We start from the raw sequence: 18,731 nt of genomic DNA, 5'->3' as shown, positions 1-18,731 counted from the left end.
AGAAGCTTAAGCTGATGGGAGAAGTTAGTTAATCCACTTATACACTTCAAAACAAACACCCATATGACTGGCACAAAACATCAAAGGAGAACCAACATGATCTAAATAAAAGAAAACAGTCACCTCCAACCCCTCACAATCCAGTGCGGTCTCAAAAGCCAGAACCCTTAGCATGCATAAGCGAGGGTGGTACAGATGGCATACTAGCTTCAATGATCAGGATCCCATCTCTACATCATGTGCTCATTGTATATTGGATTGAACTCTTGATTGTTGACAGCCTGAAGGTGTGTCCATAGATCGTTCATGCTCCTGACTGGTGTCACCAATGAAGACACATGACTTGGAGGTTGTAGCCTCTTAAAGGTTGACCACAATTCAGCACTTGTACCAACGACAATGTAGAATTTGAGTAACTAACTATGGCGGTTAAAGTCCCCAAGAGCACCCTTGCAGTCCTCCACCCTGGATGTCTACTGCTGGGGTACAGTTAATGTTGAATGCTAGCAACCACACACTAGCCATACACCATATGGGAGTCGTCGCCTGACACCTGATGGGCAAAAGCAGAAGCACTCTGCACTTAGGACGCACTGTCGTAAGCTCCCGCCGCCAGGCCCCGACGGGAGACAACACAACAGCCAGGCCCGTGGCACGCCCCTGCCACCACCGCTATGGCATTACCTAGCACCGCGTTCGTCTCTCCTTCGGCCCGTTTTAGACCTAAACCCTAAGTTTACATAAAGAAAAGGTGAATTTATAGCAAACTCTAATTTTCTGTCGATTTTGATCAGTGATGTTGAGTAGTCCTATGGCATACCTCATAAACATAGCTATGCCACTGCCTTTACATTCATACACGGTTTACCCTCTAATCCTCTATTTTACATTACTTATGTGTCCTTCTGGGTATGTTCAACTCTGTTGTGCTTGATGTATTTGTTCATCTCTTTTCATATATATTGACGTGCAGCTCTCCTGCTGGTTCAAGAAAAAACACATGACTGTCATGGGGCGGCAACCCAGAGCATGGAGGCCCATAGGGATAGGCCCAGGATTAGGATTAGTGGATAAAGATTGGATTAGATAAGATTGAGTTAGTTACTTGGGATTAGATTAGATAAGATTGAGTTAGTTACTTGGGGTTAGATTTTTTAGATAATGGAAAAATCATCCGACCTTGGCCTCAAATGAGGTTACGGCCATTTATTACAAGGGACGGAAGCATATTGCCAAAACTCCTCCTATGACCACTACAAAGAACCCCAACTAGCCAAATTAAAGAACTTCAGCTATCGAACCACAGCTACTACATATTTAAACGCAACGCAGACCCCCATCCAAAATTGCTAAAGAACTGTAGTAGCACCCTCTCCACATTACGACATGAAGACTTTATTAACTCTTGGTCCTCCCTTCTAGGCTGAAGCTGAGACCAGAAGCGGCACCAATATGTTGCCCTGAAGGTTACCTGCACACATGATTTAGGAGATGAATTATTGAACACCACATCATTTCTACTTAACCAAATAGCCCAACAAATTGCCGATGCAACGGTTAATAGTAAGTTTCGAACTCTGGGAAGCCTCCCGCTCGCCCAAACCCCAAACAAATCATTAACATCCCGAGGAGGTCTCAACCCCGTGCTTATCTGAATCAACCGCCAAATGAATGACGCATACAAACAACTGAAAAATAGGTGCTTTATTGTCTCCGGTCTACTACAAAAGCAACATATCTTATTCCCATTCCAATGCCTCCTAGCCAAGTTATCCTTTGTTAATGTTACCCCTCTTTTGAGGTACCACATAAAAATCTTAATTTTCAGAGGAAGCCTAAGTTTCCAAAGGTCTTTATTATGCACCCCCAACCCATTGTTAAGAGATGCCAGATACAGAGACTTAACCGTAAACATCCCGTTGGCGGTCAAGTTCCATCTGAACAAGTCCCTGTTTGAATTCAAATCGGTATGCGCAACAAGTGAGACCAATTGAACCCATTGGTCCCTCAATTGTTGAGCCAAACCCCTCCGAAAGGATATATTTAAGGGCACCGTGGAGAACACACAGGCAACAGTAGAGTTCTTCCTCCTCGCTAGGTTATAAAGAGACGGAAAACGAAGTTTTAACGTTCCCGACCCGAGCCAATCATCCTCCCAGAAACGCACCTGGGACCCATCATGAATCACAAAGGTTCCTTTACTAATGAATGTGTCCTTAACTTTCATAAGACCACTCCAGAAGTGTGAATCAGTGGCCCTACGCTGCGCCTGGGATAAGGTTCGATTGGCCAGATATTTACGTCTCAATAATGATTGCCACATCCCTTCTTCATTGAGAAGTTTATACAACCATTTGCTTAAGAGGCATTTATTTTGAACCTCTAAATTCAAAATGCCTAGCCCGCCAACCTCCTTAGGTTGACAAATTACATCCCATTTGGCCAGCCTATATTTTTTCTTATGACCCTCCCCTTGCCAGAAAAAACGCGATCTGAAATAATCTATCTTCTCCAGCACACCTTTTGGTACCTCAAAGAAAGACATCATAAACATCGCTAGACTGGTCAACACAGAATTAATTAATACGAGCCGCCCTCCTACTGACATAAGTTTTCCTTTCCAGCTGCTGAGCTTTTTCTCGAATTTGGCCTCCACTGTTTTCCACTCACCAATTGTCAATCGACGGTGGTGCATAGGAATCCCAAGATATCTGAAGGGCAGCCCACCAGAACTGCAACCAAACAGCCGTGTGTACCTCCCTTCATCCTCTTTTGCCTTCCCATAACAGAATATCTCACTCTTGTGAAAGTTTATTTTAAGACCAGATAACTGCTCAAAGGCACATAATATGAGCTTCATATTCGTTGCCTTTTCCAGATCGTGATCCATAAACAAAATTGTATCATCGGCGTATTGCAGAATGGATAGCCCCCCATCTACCAAATGCGGCACCAAGCCCTTGATCTGGCCATTTTCCTTTGCTCTATTAATTAGGGTAGCAAGCATGTCCACTACCAAGTTAAAGAGAATAGGAGACAGCGGATCGCCCTGCCTCACCCCTCTATGGGTCTGGAAAAAAGGACCCATGTGATCATTAACTCTAACCGCAACATGGCCCCCCTTCATGAAAGACTCGATCCACCTACACCAGGTACTTGAAAAACCTTTCATACGAAGGGATTGTTGAACAAAGCTCCACTTCACCTTATCATAAGCTTTCTCGAAGTCGATTTTGAAAATGACCCCATCCCTTTTCTTCGTATGTAGCTCATGAATAGTCTCATGTAAGACCACCACCCCCTCCATGATATTTCTTCCTGGCAGGAACGCAGTCTGCAGGGGACTGATTACATTCTGCGCAACCTCCGTGATCCTCTTAGTCGCCACCTTTGTGAAGATTTTGAAACTGACATTTAGGAGACAAATTGGTCGGTATTGTTGAACCGAGATTGCCTCCCGAGTCTTAGGAAGCAAAATGATAGTCCCAAAGTTAAGACTATACAAAGGGAGATTTCCTGAGTGGAACTCACGAAACAAAGCCATAAGATCATCTTTAATAACATCCCAACAGATTTGATAAAATTCCGCCGGGAATCCATCAGGACCTGGAGCCTTGTTATGTTCCATACTAAAAACCACCGCTTTTACTTCATCTTCAGAAAATGGCTGGGTGAGCTTCTCGTTCTCAACTTGAGTAACTTGTATTATATCATCTCTAAGATCCTCATCCAGACTAAAAGACGTGTTTTCTGGGGGGCCAAAGAGATTTTTATAATAATCAGTTATATGACTCTTTAATTCTTTCTCGTCGTATAACATACGAGCTCCATCCGTCATCTGGAAGATGCGATTCTTCCTGAATTTTCCATTGGCTATCATCTGAAAATATTTAGTATTACTATCCCCCTCCAGGAGCTCCTTGACCTTCGCTCTTTGATACCACTTTATTTCCTCCTCCCGGAGTAGCTGAGCAAGCCTGTTCTGTAAGTAGTTGCGCAGATCCAACTCCGAAGTACTCAACAGAACTACTTCAGCTCTCTTATCTAAATCATCAAGCTTAGCTATGATCTCCTTTTTTTCCTTTTTCAACAACCCCGAAGTGTGCATTGCCCAACCCCTTAAGTGTTGGCGCACCTTCCTAATCCTGGCTTGCCAATTCTCCAAAGGAGTAGAACCACTTGTCTCATTTACCCAAATATCTTTTACCATATCCACAAAACCATCCCTCAGAAACCAGCCTAGTTCTAACTTGAACGGAGGAATTGTATGGGCGGTTACAACACCTGTGCTAAGAAGCAGAGGAGTATGATCGGATATATTTCTCGACAAGGCATGTACCGAAGCTCTAGGGTATTTTCCCTCCCATTCTGTAGCTACCAAAATCCGATCCAACTTCTCATAAGTCGGAATATCCCTAGTATTAGCCCAGGTGTACCTTCGCCCCGACATCTGCAATTCTCTTAGATCAAGACCATCAATTACCGCATTGAAAAGGAACGGCCAACGATGATCAAATCTATCATTATTTTTCTCAGATGGAGATCGTAAAATATTAAAGTCTCCCCCAATGAGAATAGGTAAAGTTTCTGTATTGCTCACACGGACTAGCTCAGAAAGGAATTCTTGTTTGAAGCAGTCCTGGGCAGGGCCATACACCGAGACAAGAGCCCATTTAAAACCATCTGCTTTATCAAGCAAATTAAACTTAATAAAGAAATCCCCCTCCGTGATGGCACCAACATCAAAGACATCAGCGTCAATTCCTAACAACAGATTAGATTAGATAAGATTGAGTTAGTTATTTGGGGCCAGTCTTTCTATCTATATAAGGATGGGTTGTACTTCCTTAAGGGGGAATCAATCAATGAAGAAGAATTAGTCTCATATCTCTCTAATAGTCTAGTCCCCCCTCCCACCCCAAGCCGACTCCGACCGCTATCTTCCCGACGCTGTTTATCCCCTTATGAACTAGGATCTATAACATGACTTACTGTGATCTTCCTATATTGGCATCACTAGTGTGGTAGTTCAGTTAAAGAATGACATGGGGAACAACTTCCCCAGAACTAGTACCAGGGATTTGACATGTAAATTTTAGATTGTTATGTATATGGGCATCTTGCTCTCGTTGGATTTCACTGAGGCCAAGTCTGATACTTCAATGTTCATCTATCGGTGTGGAAGAGACACTCTATCTCCTCCCGTATGTTGATGACATTGTCTCTGCACTACAACGCATTATCTTTGCACTACAACATTGCGATGAAGGATCTAGGTTCACTCACCACTTCTTCAACATTGTCGTACAGCCTCGTCCTAACGGACTATTCCTTCAACAACTCTAGCACACTCTAGATTTCCTGGAGCGTGCTAGCATGGTGGACTCTAAGTCGTGTGTCACTCTAGTGGATACATAGGCGAAGGTCCCTTTAGGAGATAGTGTCCCAGTCGGTGACCCCATTGCCTACCGGAGTCTAGCTAGTGCGCTCTAGTATCTTACCTTCATATGATTGGACATTTCTTATGCTATTCAGTACGTGTGCCTCCATATGCATGATCTTTGGGAACCACACCTGATCGTTGTAAAGCGGATCCTTCGGTACCCTCACGACGCTCTCGACTACGACTTCTACTCTAACGTTCCTCTCTGACCACGATTGTTGTCTACACCGATGTCGACTGAGAAGGGTGCTCGGACACGCGTCGATCCACCTTTACTATGTCATATTTCTTGGGCACAACCTCGTCTTCTGGTCGTCGAAACGCCAGTTTGTGGTTTCCTGCTCAAGCGCCAAAGCCAAGTACTATGCCGAGGCCAATGGTTTGGCTAAGGCATCCTAGCTTTGGCAACTTCTCTAGGAGCTTCACAACCTCTTCCTAGGAGTACCCTGGTCTACTGCAACAACTAGTGAAAGGTGGGGTCTTGCTTGGTCGCCTGGGATACCCATTTGACTTGGGAGGGCTTAGAATCTTCAACCTTGAGGTCACGAGTTGGGCGCTGCAAGTCTGATGGTTATGGTTTACAAGAACCGATCCAAATCGACCTTGGAAAGGGCTCGAGATACATATCCATCCGAATGCATGTGTTGTTTGCTATCGCTCTCGAATCACAACTTTTTGGTTGGATAGATGGCTCATAGTGTAGCAGATCTAGCGCCTCTGGTGATTGCTAATGTTCCTTTAAAAAACTGTAAGCAACACACAATAGCGCAGACCTTGCATGTCCAATCCTCTGGCCTGCAGATATCCAAGGTGGACTGTCACTAATTGGACTTTTTGAGTATTTTCTATTGAAGTGTATAGGTGGATTGCCTACCTTCTCCCAATAGCTTATGCTTTTGGGTTGAACTGGTTAGTGCGTCCACTCTAACAAGGTATCAGAGCCAGAGGTCTCGAGTTTGAATATAAGCAAAGGCTTCTTTTGTTCCTCTGCTTCTTTATTTTCACATTTGGGCCATCCTCTTTGGGTGCACGTGAGTGGGAGCGTTGAAGTGTACAAGTGGATTGCCTACCTTTTCCAAACAACTTAAGTTTTTGGGTTGAACTGGTTAGTGCGTGCACTCAAACATTTTCAATTATGGGATATGTTACTGGATATAAATCTTTCCTAGGATGAAGATGTGCATGTATGGCGACCGGATGACTCAGATAATTTCTCCTCCAAATATGCTTATCGTGCTTTCTTCAATGGAGCAATCCCTTTTGAGCATTGGCATCGGCTATAGAAATCATGGGCTCCATCAAAAAACAAAGTTTTTCTTTGGCTCACCATCTGGAATCGGTGCTCGACAATGGACGGACTTGGACTTATTGGTGGAGAAAAACAGTGAAAAAGGTTCAGAAAGATACAAATAAAGGAATGAACTCGATTATCATTTTTGGCGTATGGGTAATCTAGAGACACCGTAATGCATGTGTTCTTGATGGCACGCAGTCGTGCATCAACGATCTCCTCTGGATGATCAAAGAAGAGCAATACCTCTGGTGTATTGCTGGAGCTCGAAATCTAAGAACACTCGCTAAGGTTTATGGAGACGAGCTGGGCTTGCCTTAGTTTTATTTCCTCGCTCATTGTGGGTCAGGTCTCATCTCTCCTATGTTTCTTATAGAGTACGTCATGTCCAGGTAAATTTCAACCCCTCATAGCTCGGCTCGAATTGAAGTGGTGGTAATTATAAGGGACCAGTTCTTTCTCTCTATAATACAAAGATACGAAACTCTTCTCCATATTTGAGAAAAAACTTTTCCATCATTGATTTCCCAAGTTTTAATAGCAGCAACATTACTACCACCAGTGGTACGGGCAGGCGGATCATCAGTCAAGTGAAAATAAAGACCACAACCCTTTAATGTAGTCTTAACAGAGAAAGCCCCCTTTGGATAGTTTTGACCAACACAAAGAGGGAGGCAGTCATCAGTCACCACAACGGTAGAAGCAGATGACCTCATATGTTTTTTGGGTGCACAGACAACCGGATGAGATCCACGAAGAGCAGAGTAGGCGATTAGCACCACTGTCCTGCGATTGGGCAGATGAAGACACTTGACCAGAACACGTGTAGAGGCGGACCAACGCGTGTGGATTATGCTTGTACGAGGAAAACAAATGCGCGTGGGTGTCACACCCGGTTTTAGGGGACAAAACCGAATGCATAGCATATGTGTGCCAGGATCCGTTTTCCACACATATATTGACGTCACAAGTGTAATATATCAAAAACAATGCAATAAAGGCATAAAAGGGAGTATAGTAACTTTATTACATCATCCACAGGAAAATTACCGGAGCGTCGCTAGACTCAGTACTCATCGTCACCATCGTCAAAGTCTTCCTCATCAGCTTCTGATAAAAAAATTAGCAAGTGGTGAGCTCACTTACGGTGGGGGCTCATCAAATGGGAGGAATTATGCAAGGTTAACAAGGTAGGCTAAGGTTGAACGGTAAGCATTTTAGTTGGTCAATATTTTATTAACAACGCCGAACTTACTAATTGTAAGTGTATCCCAAAATCCCAATTAATCATGATCATATGTTTATAACTCAAAAGCACTTAAGTGAAACCACTTAAGAAAACCATTTAAAAATCACGAATCACGATTTATTCCTCCATCTTTAAGTTCAATTATCATGTGAGAGTCCACGTTGCTCTTAACCGTGAGCACGACTGACATATCAGTTTTACACTCTGCAGAGGTGGTACAACTTTATCCACAAGCCATGTATCCCATCTAGCCTGGGTTGTACGGACCCTTAAACACTGCCGAGGTGAATGACTAGGGATCCATTTTGAGGCTTTCACAAAATATCCTTAGTACAAAACCACCCGCTAAGGTTTCTACGTTAGTATTGGTGACCCTCTGGGCGAGGTAACTTAGCCAAGACTACCACCCCATGTTAACGTGAGCTACCACCAAATGACTGTCGATTGCCCATTTTTTAGGTAGGGTTGCTAAGCACTAAGTCTATAAAGCTATTTACCAAAGCCAGAGCCATGATAGCACTCGTGGTTGCACTGTTTTTCTGGGTGGTCACTCCATGTTTCGTTTAATACAATATGATCTTGTTTAACCATTGGGTTAACATCAATAATACAAAATTTCATCTCTGGAACAATAGTATCCTTAAAAGAGTGACATCATAATGATATGGTTGAGCAGTAGCATAATTACTAAGCATAGTGTTTATCTCAGGGTAATCAAGGAATAGGGTTGGTATCTCTAGGTGATCCTATTTTAGGCTAAAACCCATCAAATTTATGCAAATGTTCAAAAGTAAATATTATTGTATGCATTATTTGGGTACAATCAGAAATGTAGAGGGAGAATCCACTTGCCTTGGTCAAAGCGGATCGTCTTCAAACGTATTTTGGTGTTCTACCACAACATCAGCTTCTAATATAGATTCACACATCGTACATACAAAAAGGAAACATACACCATTACATGAATAGACATACACCATTACACAAATGAACATATACCGAACAAATCATATCTATAAAAAGAAAATGTCCAGAATAGAACTTGATTCGTAACCATAGTATAAGTCTACTCGTATTGACGCCCATCTCATTTGCTATGACATAAAATACTAATTTTATTTCGGGTATTTACTAGTGAAAACTGTCACTAACCTTGATTAGGCGAGATGATTACCCCCTCGGGTACTGTAGCATATATATATGCAGACAAGAATATATGGGCTTTATGGGCCTTAACACCCTGTCAAACTCAAGGCGGAAGTGGAGATTTGAAGCATTGAGTTTGATTAGATGAAACTGATGTTGTTCCCTAGTTTGTGCTTTTGTGAAGAAATCTGCAAGCTGTAATTCTGAGGGCACATATTGAAGATCAATGGTCTTCTGATGACAATGAGATCTAGTGAATGATACATCAACACCAATGTGTTTTGTGAGTTCACGCTTCACTGGATCATGACAAATTTGTATAGCTCTAGTGTTGTCACAGTGAAGAAGCGTAGGCGCGTCACAAGAAACGCCTAGATCAGCCAAGAGCCAACGAATCCAGATAATCTTAGCAGTAGTAGTAGCCAGGGCTCGAAGTTCTGCTTCAGTACTAGATCTAGACACAACAGCTTGCTTCTTGGATTTCCAAGCAACAGGAGATGATCCAAGAAGAATACAGTAACCAGTGATGGAGCGACGATCTATAGGATCACTGGCCCAGGTAGCATCAGAGTAAGCATGAAGCTGAAGTGGGGAATTTGAGTCATAAAATAAACATTGTGTTTTGTCCCCCGTAAATATCTAAGCACACGAAGTAAGTGCCCATAATGAACTGATGTAGGAGCAGAGACAAACTGACTCAAGATGTGTACCGCATGAGCAATATCTGGCCTGGTGACAGTAAGGTAAACTAAGCTGCCAACAAGATGTCTATATCGAGATGGATCCTTCAAAGGTGTCCTATCAGTCGGACGAAGAGATAAGTGAAGATCCATAGGCGTGGCAACAATGCGAGTATCACTATGACCAGAACGATCAAGAAGGTCTTGTATGTACTTGGCCTGAGAAAGATAAATACCATTTTGAGTCTGCAAAACCTCAATGCCCAAGAAATAACTGAGTGCCCCCAAGTCAGACATTTGAAATTCCTTACTCAGATACGCCTTCACATGAGCAATATGGTCTGGATCATCGCCTGTAATCAACATGTCATCAACATATAGTAATAGTAATGTGCGTCCTCGTGAAGAAACATGAATGAACAATGCAGGATCATGATCACTAGAATAGAAACCACAAGCCTTGATGACAGAAACAAATCTCTCAAACCAAGCACGAGGGTCTTGTTTAAGACCATACAAGGCTCGACGGAGATGACATACATGCCCTGATGGAACCTCTATCCCAGGAGGTGGATGCATATAGACTTCCTCATGTAGATCACCATGAAGAAAATCATTTTTGATATCCATCTGAGAGATAGTCCAAGAAGATGAGGCTGCAACAGCAAGTAAAGCTCGGACAGTAGTCAGATGTGCCACAGGTGCAAAAGTCTCATTATAGTCAATACCCTGAGTCTGTTGAAAACCTCTGGCCATAAGACGAGCTTTATATCGCTTAATAGACCCATCAGATTTGGTTTTAACCTTGAAGACCCATTTGCACGTGATAGGTACAACACCAGTAGGTAACGGAACAACATCCCATGTACATGCGCGATGAAGGGCATTCAATTCATCAGTCATAGCAAGCTGCCACTCAGGTATACCAGAAGCCTCTTTATAAGATGATGGTTCAGCAATGACTGCACCAGCACGGGAAAACCCATAACGTTCTGGAGCTGCAATAGTGCCACGGTCACGAAGATGATACCCCTGATTAAAAACAACATGAGAGTCATCATTGTTAGTACAAGTATCAGCAACAGGATCATCATCAGGACTGGCCGTGGGAGTAGAGCGAGGACGACAAATGTAAGTCTGAGTGACAGGTGGTTTGGAAGAGTAAGACTGAGATGGTGTGGAAGTGAAAGGTGGTGTGATGGGAATAAGAACATTTGGGTTAGAAACAGTAGGTGGTGATACTGATGAATTTTCAGAAATGGGAGGAAGGCTCATGAAGGAGGTAGACTCTGTGGAATAAAAAGAAGAATGAGTGGAAGGGTTGTAAAAGAATGGTCGGTTTTCATTAAAGCTCACATCTCGAGAAATACGCATGCGACGAGAAGATGAATCATAACACCGATAGCCTTTATGTTCAGGGCTGTATCCAAGAAAAACACACTCAACAGATTGAGCAGTCAATTTAGTACGTTCACGAGGTGATAATAGTACATAACACGTACATCCAAAAACTCGAAGGTGGTCATATCGTGGAGGAGTTCCGAAAAGAACTTCACCAGGTGTTTTGCCAGAGAGTTTGGATGATGGTTGTCTAGTGATGAGGTAAACCGCAGTAGAAACTGCTTCACCCCAAAAATGAGAAGGGACAAAAGAAGATATCAACAAAGTGCGAGCAGTTTCTATAATGTGACGGTGTTTGCGTTCAGCCACACCATTGTGTGCATGGACACCAGGGTAAGAAAGCCGAGCAAGAGTACCCTCTGAAGTCAAAAATTGGTGGAAATTATCAGATAAATATTCACCACCAGAATCAGAATGAAATGTTTTAATATGAGTGGAAAATTGAGTGTGAATCATGCGAGCAAAGGTTTTATAAATAGAAATCAGCTCAGAGCGGCGTTTCATGAAATAAATCCAAGTGTAGCGAGAATGATTATCAATAAAAATGGCATAGTATCTATATCCACCTTTTGACACAAAAGGTGCAGGACCCCAAATATCAGAGTGAACCAAATCAAAGGGTTCAACAGAATGAGAATCACTAGTAAAATATGGAAGTTGTATTTGTTTTCCAAGATGACAACCCTTACAATGAAAATCAGACTCAACCGAAGTATGACCTAAGCAACCTGACTTTATTAGAGTAGACAATCTAGATCCACACAAATGACCTAGATGATGATGCCACCGGGCAAAAGACGCAACAGAAGCAAGGGTAGCTGAAAGCACATGCGCTGGAGATGTAGCCAAGGAAGGAAGCCGCAAAGAGTCCAAGATGTAGAGGCGAGGAGCAGCTCTACGACGACGGCCAGTCCCAATCACTTCCCATGTGCGAAGGTCCTGTACAAAACAAGATGATTCATCAAATCCGACAAAGCAATTATGATCCGTAATTTGACCTACTGAAAGAAGGTCCTCAGGAACAAAGAAAATATTAGGTACTGTAAAGTGTGGATCACAAAGAGAACCCTTATGAGTAATGTGGCATACAGTACCATCAACTGTCTGCACTGAAGCACCATCTGTGACAGGTGTAGTAGAAGCCAACTTTGATTGATCAGATGTGACATGAAAGGAGGCTCCTGAATCAAGTACCCATGCCAACTCTGAAGTACAAGCGGATGAAGTGGTAGCAACAACAACTGAGCCTCTAGTAGACGGTCCTGGACCATGACCACGAGCAGCACGTCGTGCACGGAAATCAGTCAACTTCTCAGGGAACTTGACAAAGCAAAGCTCAGATCGATGATTGGTCTTGCCACAATGATCACAAGGCTTAAAAACACTCTTAGGTTTCTGGGTAGCAGCCAACACACTGTGAGTATTACTACCAGTAGAAGACAGAGAATTAAGACGAGTCTCTTCAGCAAGTAAATCAGACAACGCCTTAGCCATTGTGAGAGTGTCAGAACCCTGAAGTAAACGAGCACGAAGAGAATCAAACTTGGCCCGAACGCCCATAACAAATCTGTAAGTGAAGAACTTCTCAATAAACTTATGAGCCGGACACAGATCAACAGTACAAGCAGGCACCATAGATGTCAAAGCACTCATCAGGCGATCAAAGGCTGAGTAGTACTCATCAATACTCATATCATTTTGCTCAATAACATGTGTCTGCTGCATGAGAGTATGTAATAGAGCACCACTGTCCTGAACAAAACGCTCCTTCAAATGAGACCAGATGGCTTTAGCAGTTTTAAATTTAGACAAACTCATAATCATAGACGGTTTGACGCTGTTTACCATAGCAGCCATCACTTTACCATCATTAAGCTGCCATGTTTTGATATCAGCAGCATTGCGACGATCATCCGCAAGAACGGGTGCCGCATCAGTCAAATGAAAGAGTAATCCATGTCCCCTGAGTGCAGTCTCAACACAGAAAGCCCACTCCTAATAATTTTGGCCGTCAAGAGTGATATTGACCACAATAGCATTTGTCGCCATATTGAATTCAATGAAAATCAGGGAGAACAGGAGACTGGAAACCAAACAAACCAGAGAAACCGCAGCTGACAGCAGCCTGAGTACGAGTTGACGGAGGTCCTGGGCGCGGAAGCCGAGTTGGACAGCGACTGCTGTCCTGATGACTCTGCCCGTAATGGCAGCCACCGACGCAGAAACAGGGACGACGCAGATCTAGATCTGCGGAGGCGACGGACGGCACAGAAAACCAGATCCGCAGCCCTTGCCCCAAGCGACGGACGACACAGAAGGCGGCGGCGCAGATCTGGTTCCGCAGCCCTTGCGGCGTGCAGCAGACGGACGACGACAGAGGTGCGGCAGGGCGCAGCAGACAACAGGTGGACGGCGGCTGAGGCAGGGCGTAGCAACCAGCAGGTGGACAGGCGGACGACGGCGGAGGCAGGGCGCAGTAGGCAACAGATGGACGACGGCTGAGGCAGGGCACAGCAGGCAGCAGGCGGATGACGGCTGAGGTGCGGACGGCGGACGGCACAGTAGCCCAGATCCGCGGCCCGCGGGAATGAAGGAAACTGTGACGGCGGTAGGAAACCGCGACGACGGCTGAGGATGGCGAATGAAGGCCGCCCAGATCCGCCGCGACGGCGGCTGAGGATGGCGGATGGAGGCCGACGGCGGCAGGAAACCGCGACGACGGCTGAGGATGGAGGCTGCCCAGATCCGCTGCGACGGCGGCAGAGGAAGCGGGAAAAGCCGGAGAGCTGGGGTGGACGGACGACCGGAAGGCTGGCCGCGATGGGCGGACGGCGCAGCAACGACGCGACGGAGCCAAAGAAATTTGATCAGGGCCGGATTAGACGTAAACCCTAACCCTAACCTGCTTTGATACCATGTCACTAACCTTGATTAGGCGTATAGGCAGACAAGAATATATGGGCTTTATGGGCCTTAACGAAAACTATATAGCAATTCGACTATGATAGTACTTTATATAACATAACTTAGATATAGTGATCTATCCAACTCTACGGAAATAGATTAATTATTAATTAATCATTTTCACCATAAACATGGGTATACTTTTAGTTTTATCTTTTCTTTCTGAAAGAATGACATCATGTTAACTAGAGGTTAAATAATTTTATTATTAAAGGAATTAAATTAAACCACTAATTTTAACTATACTATTTGAATTATCATGGACACGAGTACTACTTATATTATCTCAGTGTTAATGGAGACTCTATTATTTGTTTAGCAGATCTAAATTAAGCATATGAACCTATGAGTACAAACATCTCAACTAACCTCTAAAATTCCTTATAAGCAAAGTTAACCGTGAAATTACTCATCTAGTATTTTGTCATTATATGTGGTCTACCAAAATCATTTTCATTCTAAACATAATTTCCAAAATAACCGTAAACAAATTAACATACACACTGTGACAGATAATAGGACATCAGTCCATCACATACACTCAATATTAATCGTTTAACATCCACAAGATCTCCAAATCACAATATATACAAATTTAAACAAATCGTTACAGAAATCATGAACTAAATCAAATATGGTTTTGAAAATATTATAAAATCCGTGTCGTCTTCAACCTTGCTCACGGGTCCGAGCGCAGGGACGAATCGAAGAACGGGGAGGTTGGCCGGGGTGCAGGGCGTGGCCGGGGACGAGCAGGGCGCGACCGGGGAGCAGGGCACGACCAGCGACGTGCTCTGGACGGCGGCGGGCGGCGGTGGCGTCAAACGAGGGAGAGAGGAGAGGGCGTGGGCGAGCTTGGAGTGTCGGGGGACGGACCAAGGGAGGCTGGCGTCGGGTTTTATAGGGGAGGGAGGAAGAGAGGCGGGGGGGGGGGGGGGAGAGGTCGGCGGCGACTCCATCAACGCCATTAAGCGGTAAAGCGTAAGGCGAGGCAACACCTTAAATATATTTAAAAATAGAGAAATATTGGTATTTGAGAAAGTGTTTAGAACAAAAATATCAATAAAGAAGAGAAAAAAGATATAGAAAAGAAAAATAAAAAGATTAATAGATCTAGATCAGGTAGCCCATAAATCTTCCCAGCTAGCCCATCAAAATTAGGTTACCCCTCCCCACAACTCCTAGCCACTTAGGGTGTGTTTGTTGGGGAGTCAACTAGAATGCAGCGGCTCCATTCCAGTTTTCGAGAATGGATCCATTCAATTCTGTGTTTGGCAAACAGAACGGAGTCGCTCTATTTTTTGTTTGGTTGAAGAGTAGAATAGAGCGAAATCGCTCCGTTCTTTATTTGGTTGGAGAGCCATTTGAGTGTGAAGGGGAGGAGAGAGAGGAGGCGCTCGCGTCCGGTCGTTTTGGTGGAGCAATGACATCCCAACTATTTATGGTATATTATCACATGGAGACTCCAGGAGCCATTGCGCTCCACTTTCGTTGGAAACCAAGCATCCAGAAAATAGGAATGGAGCCGCTCCATTCTCCTCGACTCCTCAACCAAACACACCCTTATTCCCCTCTCCTTCCCTCCCTAGCCGCCAGGCTCCTCTCCTCGCCACCGCCGACACTCAGCTCGCCGCTGTCGGATACTCCTGGCGCTAATCCTCCCTCCTCTCTCCTCTCCCCCCCCCCCCCCCCCCCCGACGCTGCGGCTGCCCTGGGCACGTGCCGGCACGCGCGCCTTCCAGGCCACCGGCCGCCTACGCTGCCCCCTCCCCGCCTGCGCGACCGCTCGGTCGTCCCCTCCGGCCGCCTTTCCCTCCCTAGCACGGACGCCTGTGGGCAGAGCCCTCTCTCCCACTTGTCTTTTAGGTGCCAGGTAAGGCGAGGTTGACGCCTTACCTCAGCGGGCCGCCTTACCACTTAGGCAACGCCTTACCTCAGCGGGTAAAAACTATGCAGTGAATCATGGATGGGTTAAATTTTTTGATTAGCTCTATTCTCAACCCTAATCCATGGCCTTGTTACCATGTTACTGACCTTGAAGAATACGAAAAATAAGTCCTCCATTAGTGGAGATGATCATATATATGGGCTATATGGGCCTATAGGATGGGCCTTGATATACACTAAACAATCCGTTGCACTATTTTTATACCCTAAATTCAGTGATGGCCAATATGCTGTTTGCATTGAATAATTATTTTTATGCAATATACATTTATATTTATATTTATAAACTGCTACACCTTCATGACAGTTAGTGTGACAAGAAATCACAAGTCGTTTTATGTGCAGTCCAGTCCATTACCAATAAGATGTTGATTTTCTAATAGTTTTTCTCTTTTGGCACTAGCTTGGAATCTGCAGGGATTTTGAGGCAGTTAGCAAATTATCTTGATGCCAATATTCCAAATGCTGATCTTATTGCTAGTGCAATTGGTGTGGCATCAGCAATTATAGACAATGTTCCACTTGTTGCTGCAACCATGGGGATGTATGACCTGACTTCGTTCCCTCAAGACTCGGACTTCTGGCAGCTTGTTGCATTCTGTGCGGGTACTGGTGGTTCAATGCTTATCATTGGCTCCGCAGCAGGAGTTGCTTTTATGGGAGTGGAGAAGGTGGATTTCTTTTGGTATTTTCGCAAGGTAAACGGCTCCTTTGTCAAATATGAAGAGAAACTATCTAAAAAGATATATTACAGCGATATGAAGTTCTTTATTATGGTAGCCATGTGAAATTTAACTGCATTTTGTATATTTCCCAGACAAACTGTTGAATTTGATCTGTATATGCTGATTTTCTCTTTTAGAAGTCCAGTGTTGTGAATATATATATATATATATATTTTTGTTTCAGCCTGCACCTACCTTAGTTGATCGTTGCAGTTGGTTGTGTAAATATTGTTCAGTTTAATATCATTGTTTTTTCTGTATTTTCTTGTTACTGTGCTGCTACTTATGGTTTGTCTACCTTCGCAAGCACGGCGACATAAAGTAAAATTTTCAAGTGCAAAATGCTTAGTAAACCTAGGTTCTGATCTACAGTACGACCAATAGTTGATGTTAACAGCAGCAACAACAACAAAGCCTTTTAGCAAGCAAGTTGGGGTAGGCTAATGAATGTTAACAGCATAAACGGTAATTATATGAATATATTTATAGGATATATCTTGCTTCCTACCGCCAATTATGAGTTCACATCCATTTTCCATAAATATTCATTCGTATTGTTAGGGACACCATTCGTGGATTACTTTTTGTTTCATTTCATTCTTGAATAGTTTTTCCTCACTCATGTTCAACCAATCAGATTGGGGCTTTTATTCTCATACTTTGGTAACCTATGATTTTTTCTGTGATTATGATGTTGATGATACATCAATTTGTAACATACAACTTTGGTGTCATACAAGCACGTCTCAGGATACCAAATCCTATTAGCATCAGTGAAACAATATAAATCCTGAGTAGCATGTTTCTTTATGCATTTTTCTGCAATAGAAACTGCAGCCAATTCAGATATCCAAGCCTGCAGTACGCACATTTATCCTAGTTCAAGAGTCATCCCATGTTGTTCATCTTGTCATGTTTCTTGTGTTTGCAGGTGAGCGGTTTTGCCTTTGCAGGTTATGCAGCTGGTATAATCTCTTACCTTGCTGTTCAAAATCTCCATCTATCCCTTCCCACGTCGCTGGTTGAGATCCCTTTTATTTCGGGATCATAAAAGCTTGGCCTTTGTGGTCATTTTAGAATGATCACACTCTACATATGGAGGTGAACATCATTATTGTTTCCATATCTTATGTAAGGTCCAGTGTGTCGGCATGTAGAGTATTCAGAATTTGGGGGATAAGACAGCCCTGAGCTTCAAGGCCAGACATCAGTTTTGGACAGGCTTATCTCGTGCTGATGAACTTTAGGGTAGGGTTGAGCTCCTTACTAGGGGGCTGTTTGGTTCGTGGCTAAATATGCCACACTTTGCCTAAGGTTAGTCGTTCGAATTGAAGAATTAACCTTAGGCAAAAAAGTTAAGCAAAGTGTGGCAAGTTAGACATCAAACCAAACAAGCCCTAGAACTGTGGGTTCGAACCAAAGTATGCCACTCTGGATATTTGTGAACCTACTCGGCAAACAAAGGAGCAACTTAGAAATGTGCAATTTTGTAAGAAACAATCCCTTGTAAGCTAAGAGTGTAATAAGATACAGAAATCTTGTATAACTGCTGTCTGGTAATCTCATTGATGGTCTTGTTAGGCAGCTGCATAGTTCAAAACTTCATACCACATCACTAGGGATGAGTTTTGCATCTGACATGGATACCTGGTTGAACAAGCGGCAACAGGGGCTTACAATGTTCCTGAACCTCGATGGCTGACCTAGCTGAAGGGTCCGCATCCTAATCCTGTTTGCAATCTGTCAATGTTAATAGAATGGCCTATTTTTTGTGTCTAACATCACTAAGGCCAAGTAGTTTCATAGGCACGATTAACTAGAGTGACACATATCTAAAGATGTTTGAAACTACAATGAAATAGTCTCCCTCAATACATAGTTTCTT

The 18,731-nt window shown here is 43.6% G+C and overlaps 1 protein-coding gene across 1 annotated transcript in view; it reads left to right on the top strand.

Moving 5' to 3' along the window:
- Nucleotides 1-18,430, top strand: part of LOC100281120 (uncharacterized) — a 40,589-nt gene extending 22,159 nt beyond the window's left edge. The window contains exons 9-10 of the mRNA NM_001154039.2: nucleotides 16,525-16,819; nucleotides 17,778-18,430. Of these exons, the coding sequence (NP_001147511.1) occupies nucleotides 16,525-16,819; nucleotides 17,778-17,897 (415 nt within the window). The 3' untranslated portion in view covers nucleotides 17,898-18,430. The remainder of the gene's footprint in view (nucleotides 1-16,524; nucleotides 16,820-17,777) is intronic.
- Nucleotides 18,431-18,731: the final 301 nt, after the last annotated feature.

This window comes from Zea mays, chromosome 7 (genome assembly GCF_902167145.1).
Source record: "Zea mays cultivar B73 chromosome 7, Zm-B73-REFERENCE-NAM-5.0, whole genome shotgun sequence".
In the NCBI taxonomy this organism is placed as follows: domain Eukaryota; kingdom Viridiplantae; phylum Streptophyta; class Magnoliopsida; order Poales; family Poaceae; genus Zea; species Zea mays.
This window is presented reverse-complemented; position numbering and strand designations above follow the sequence as displayed.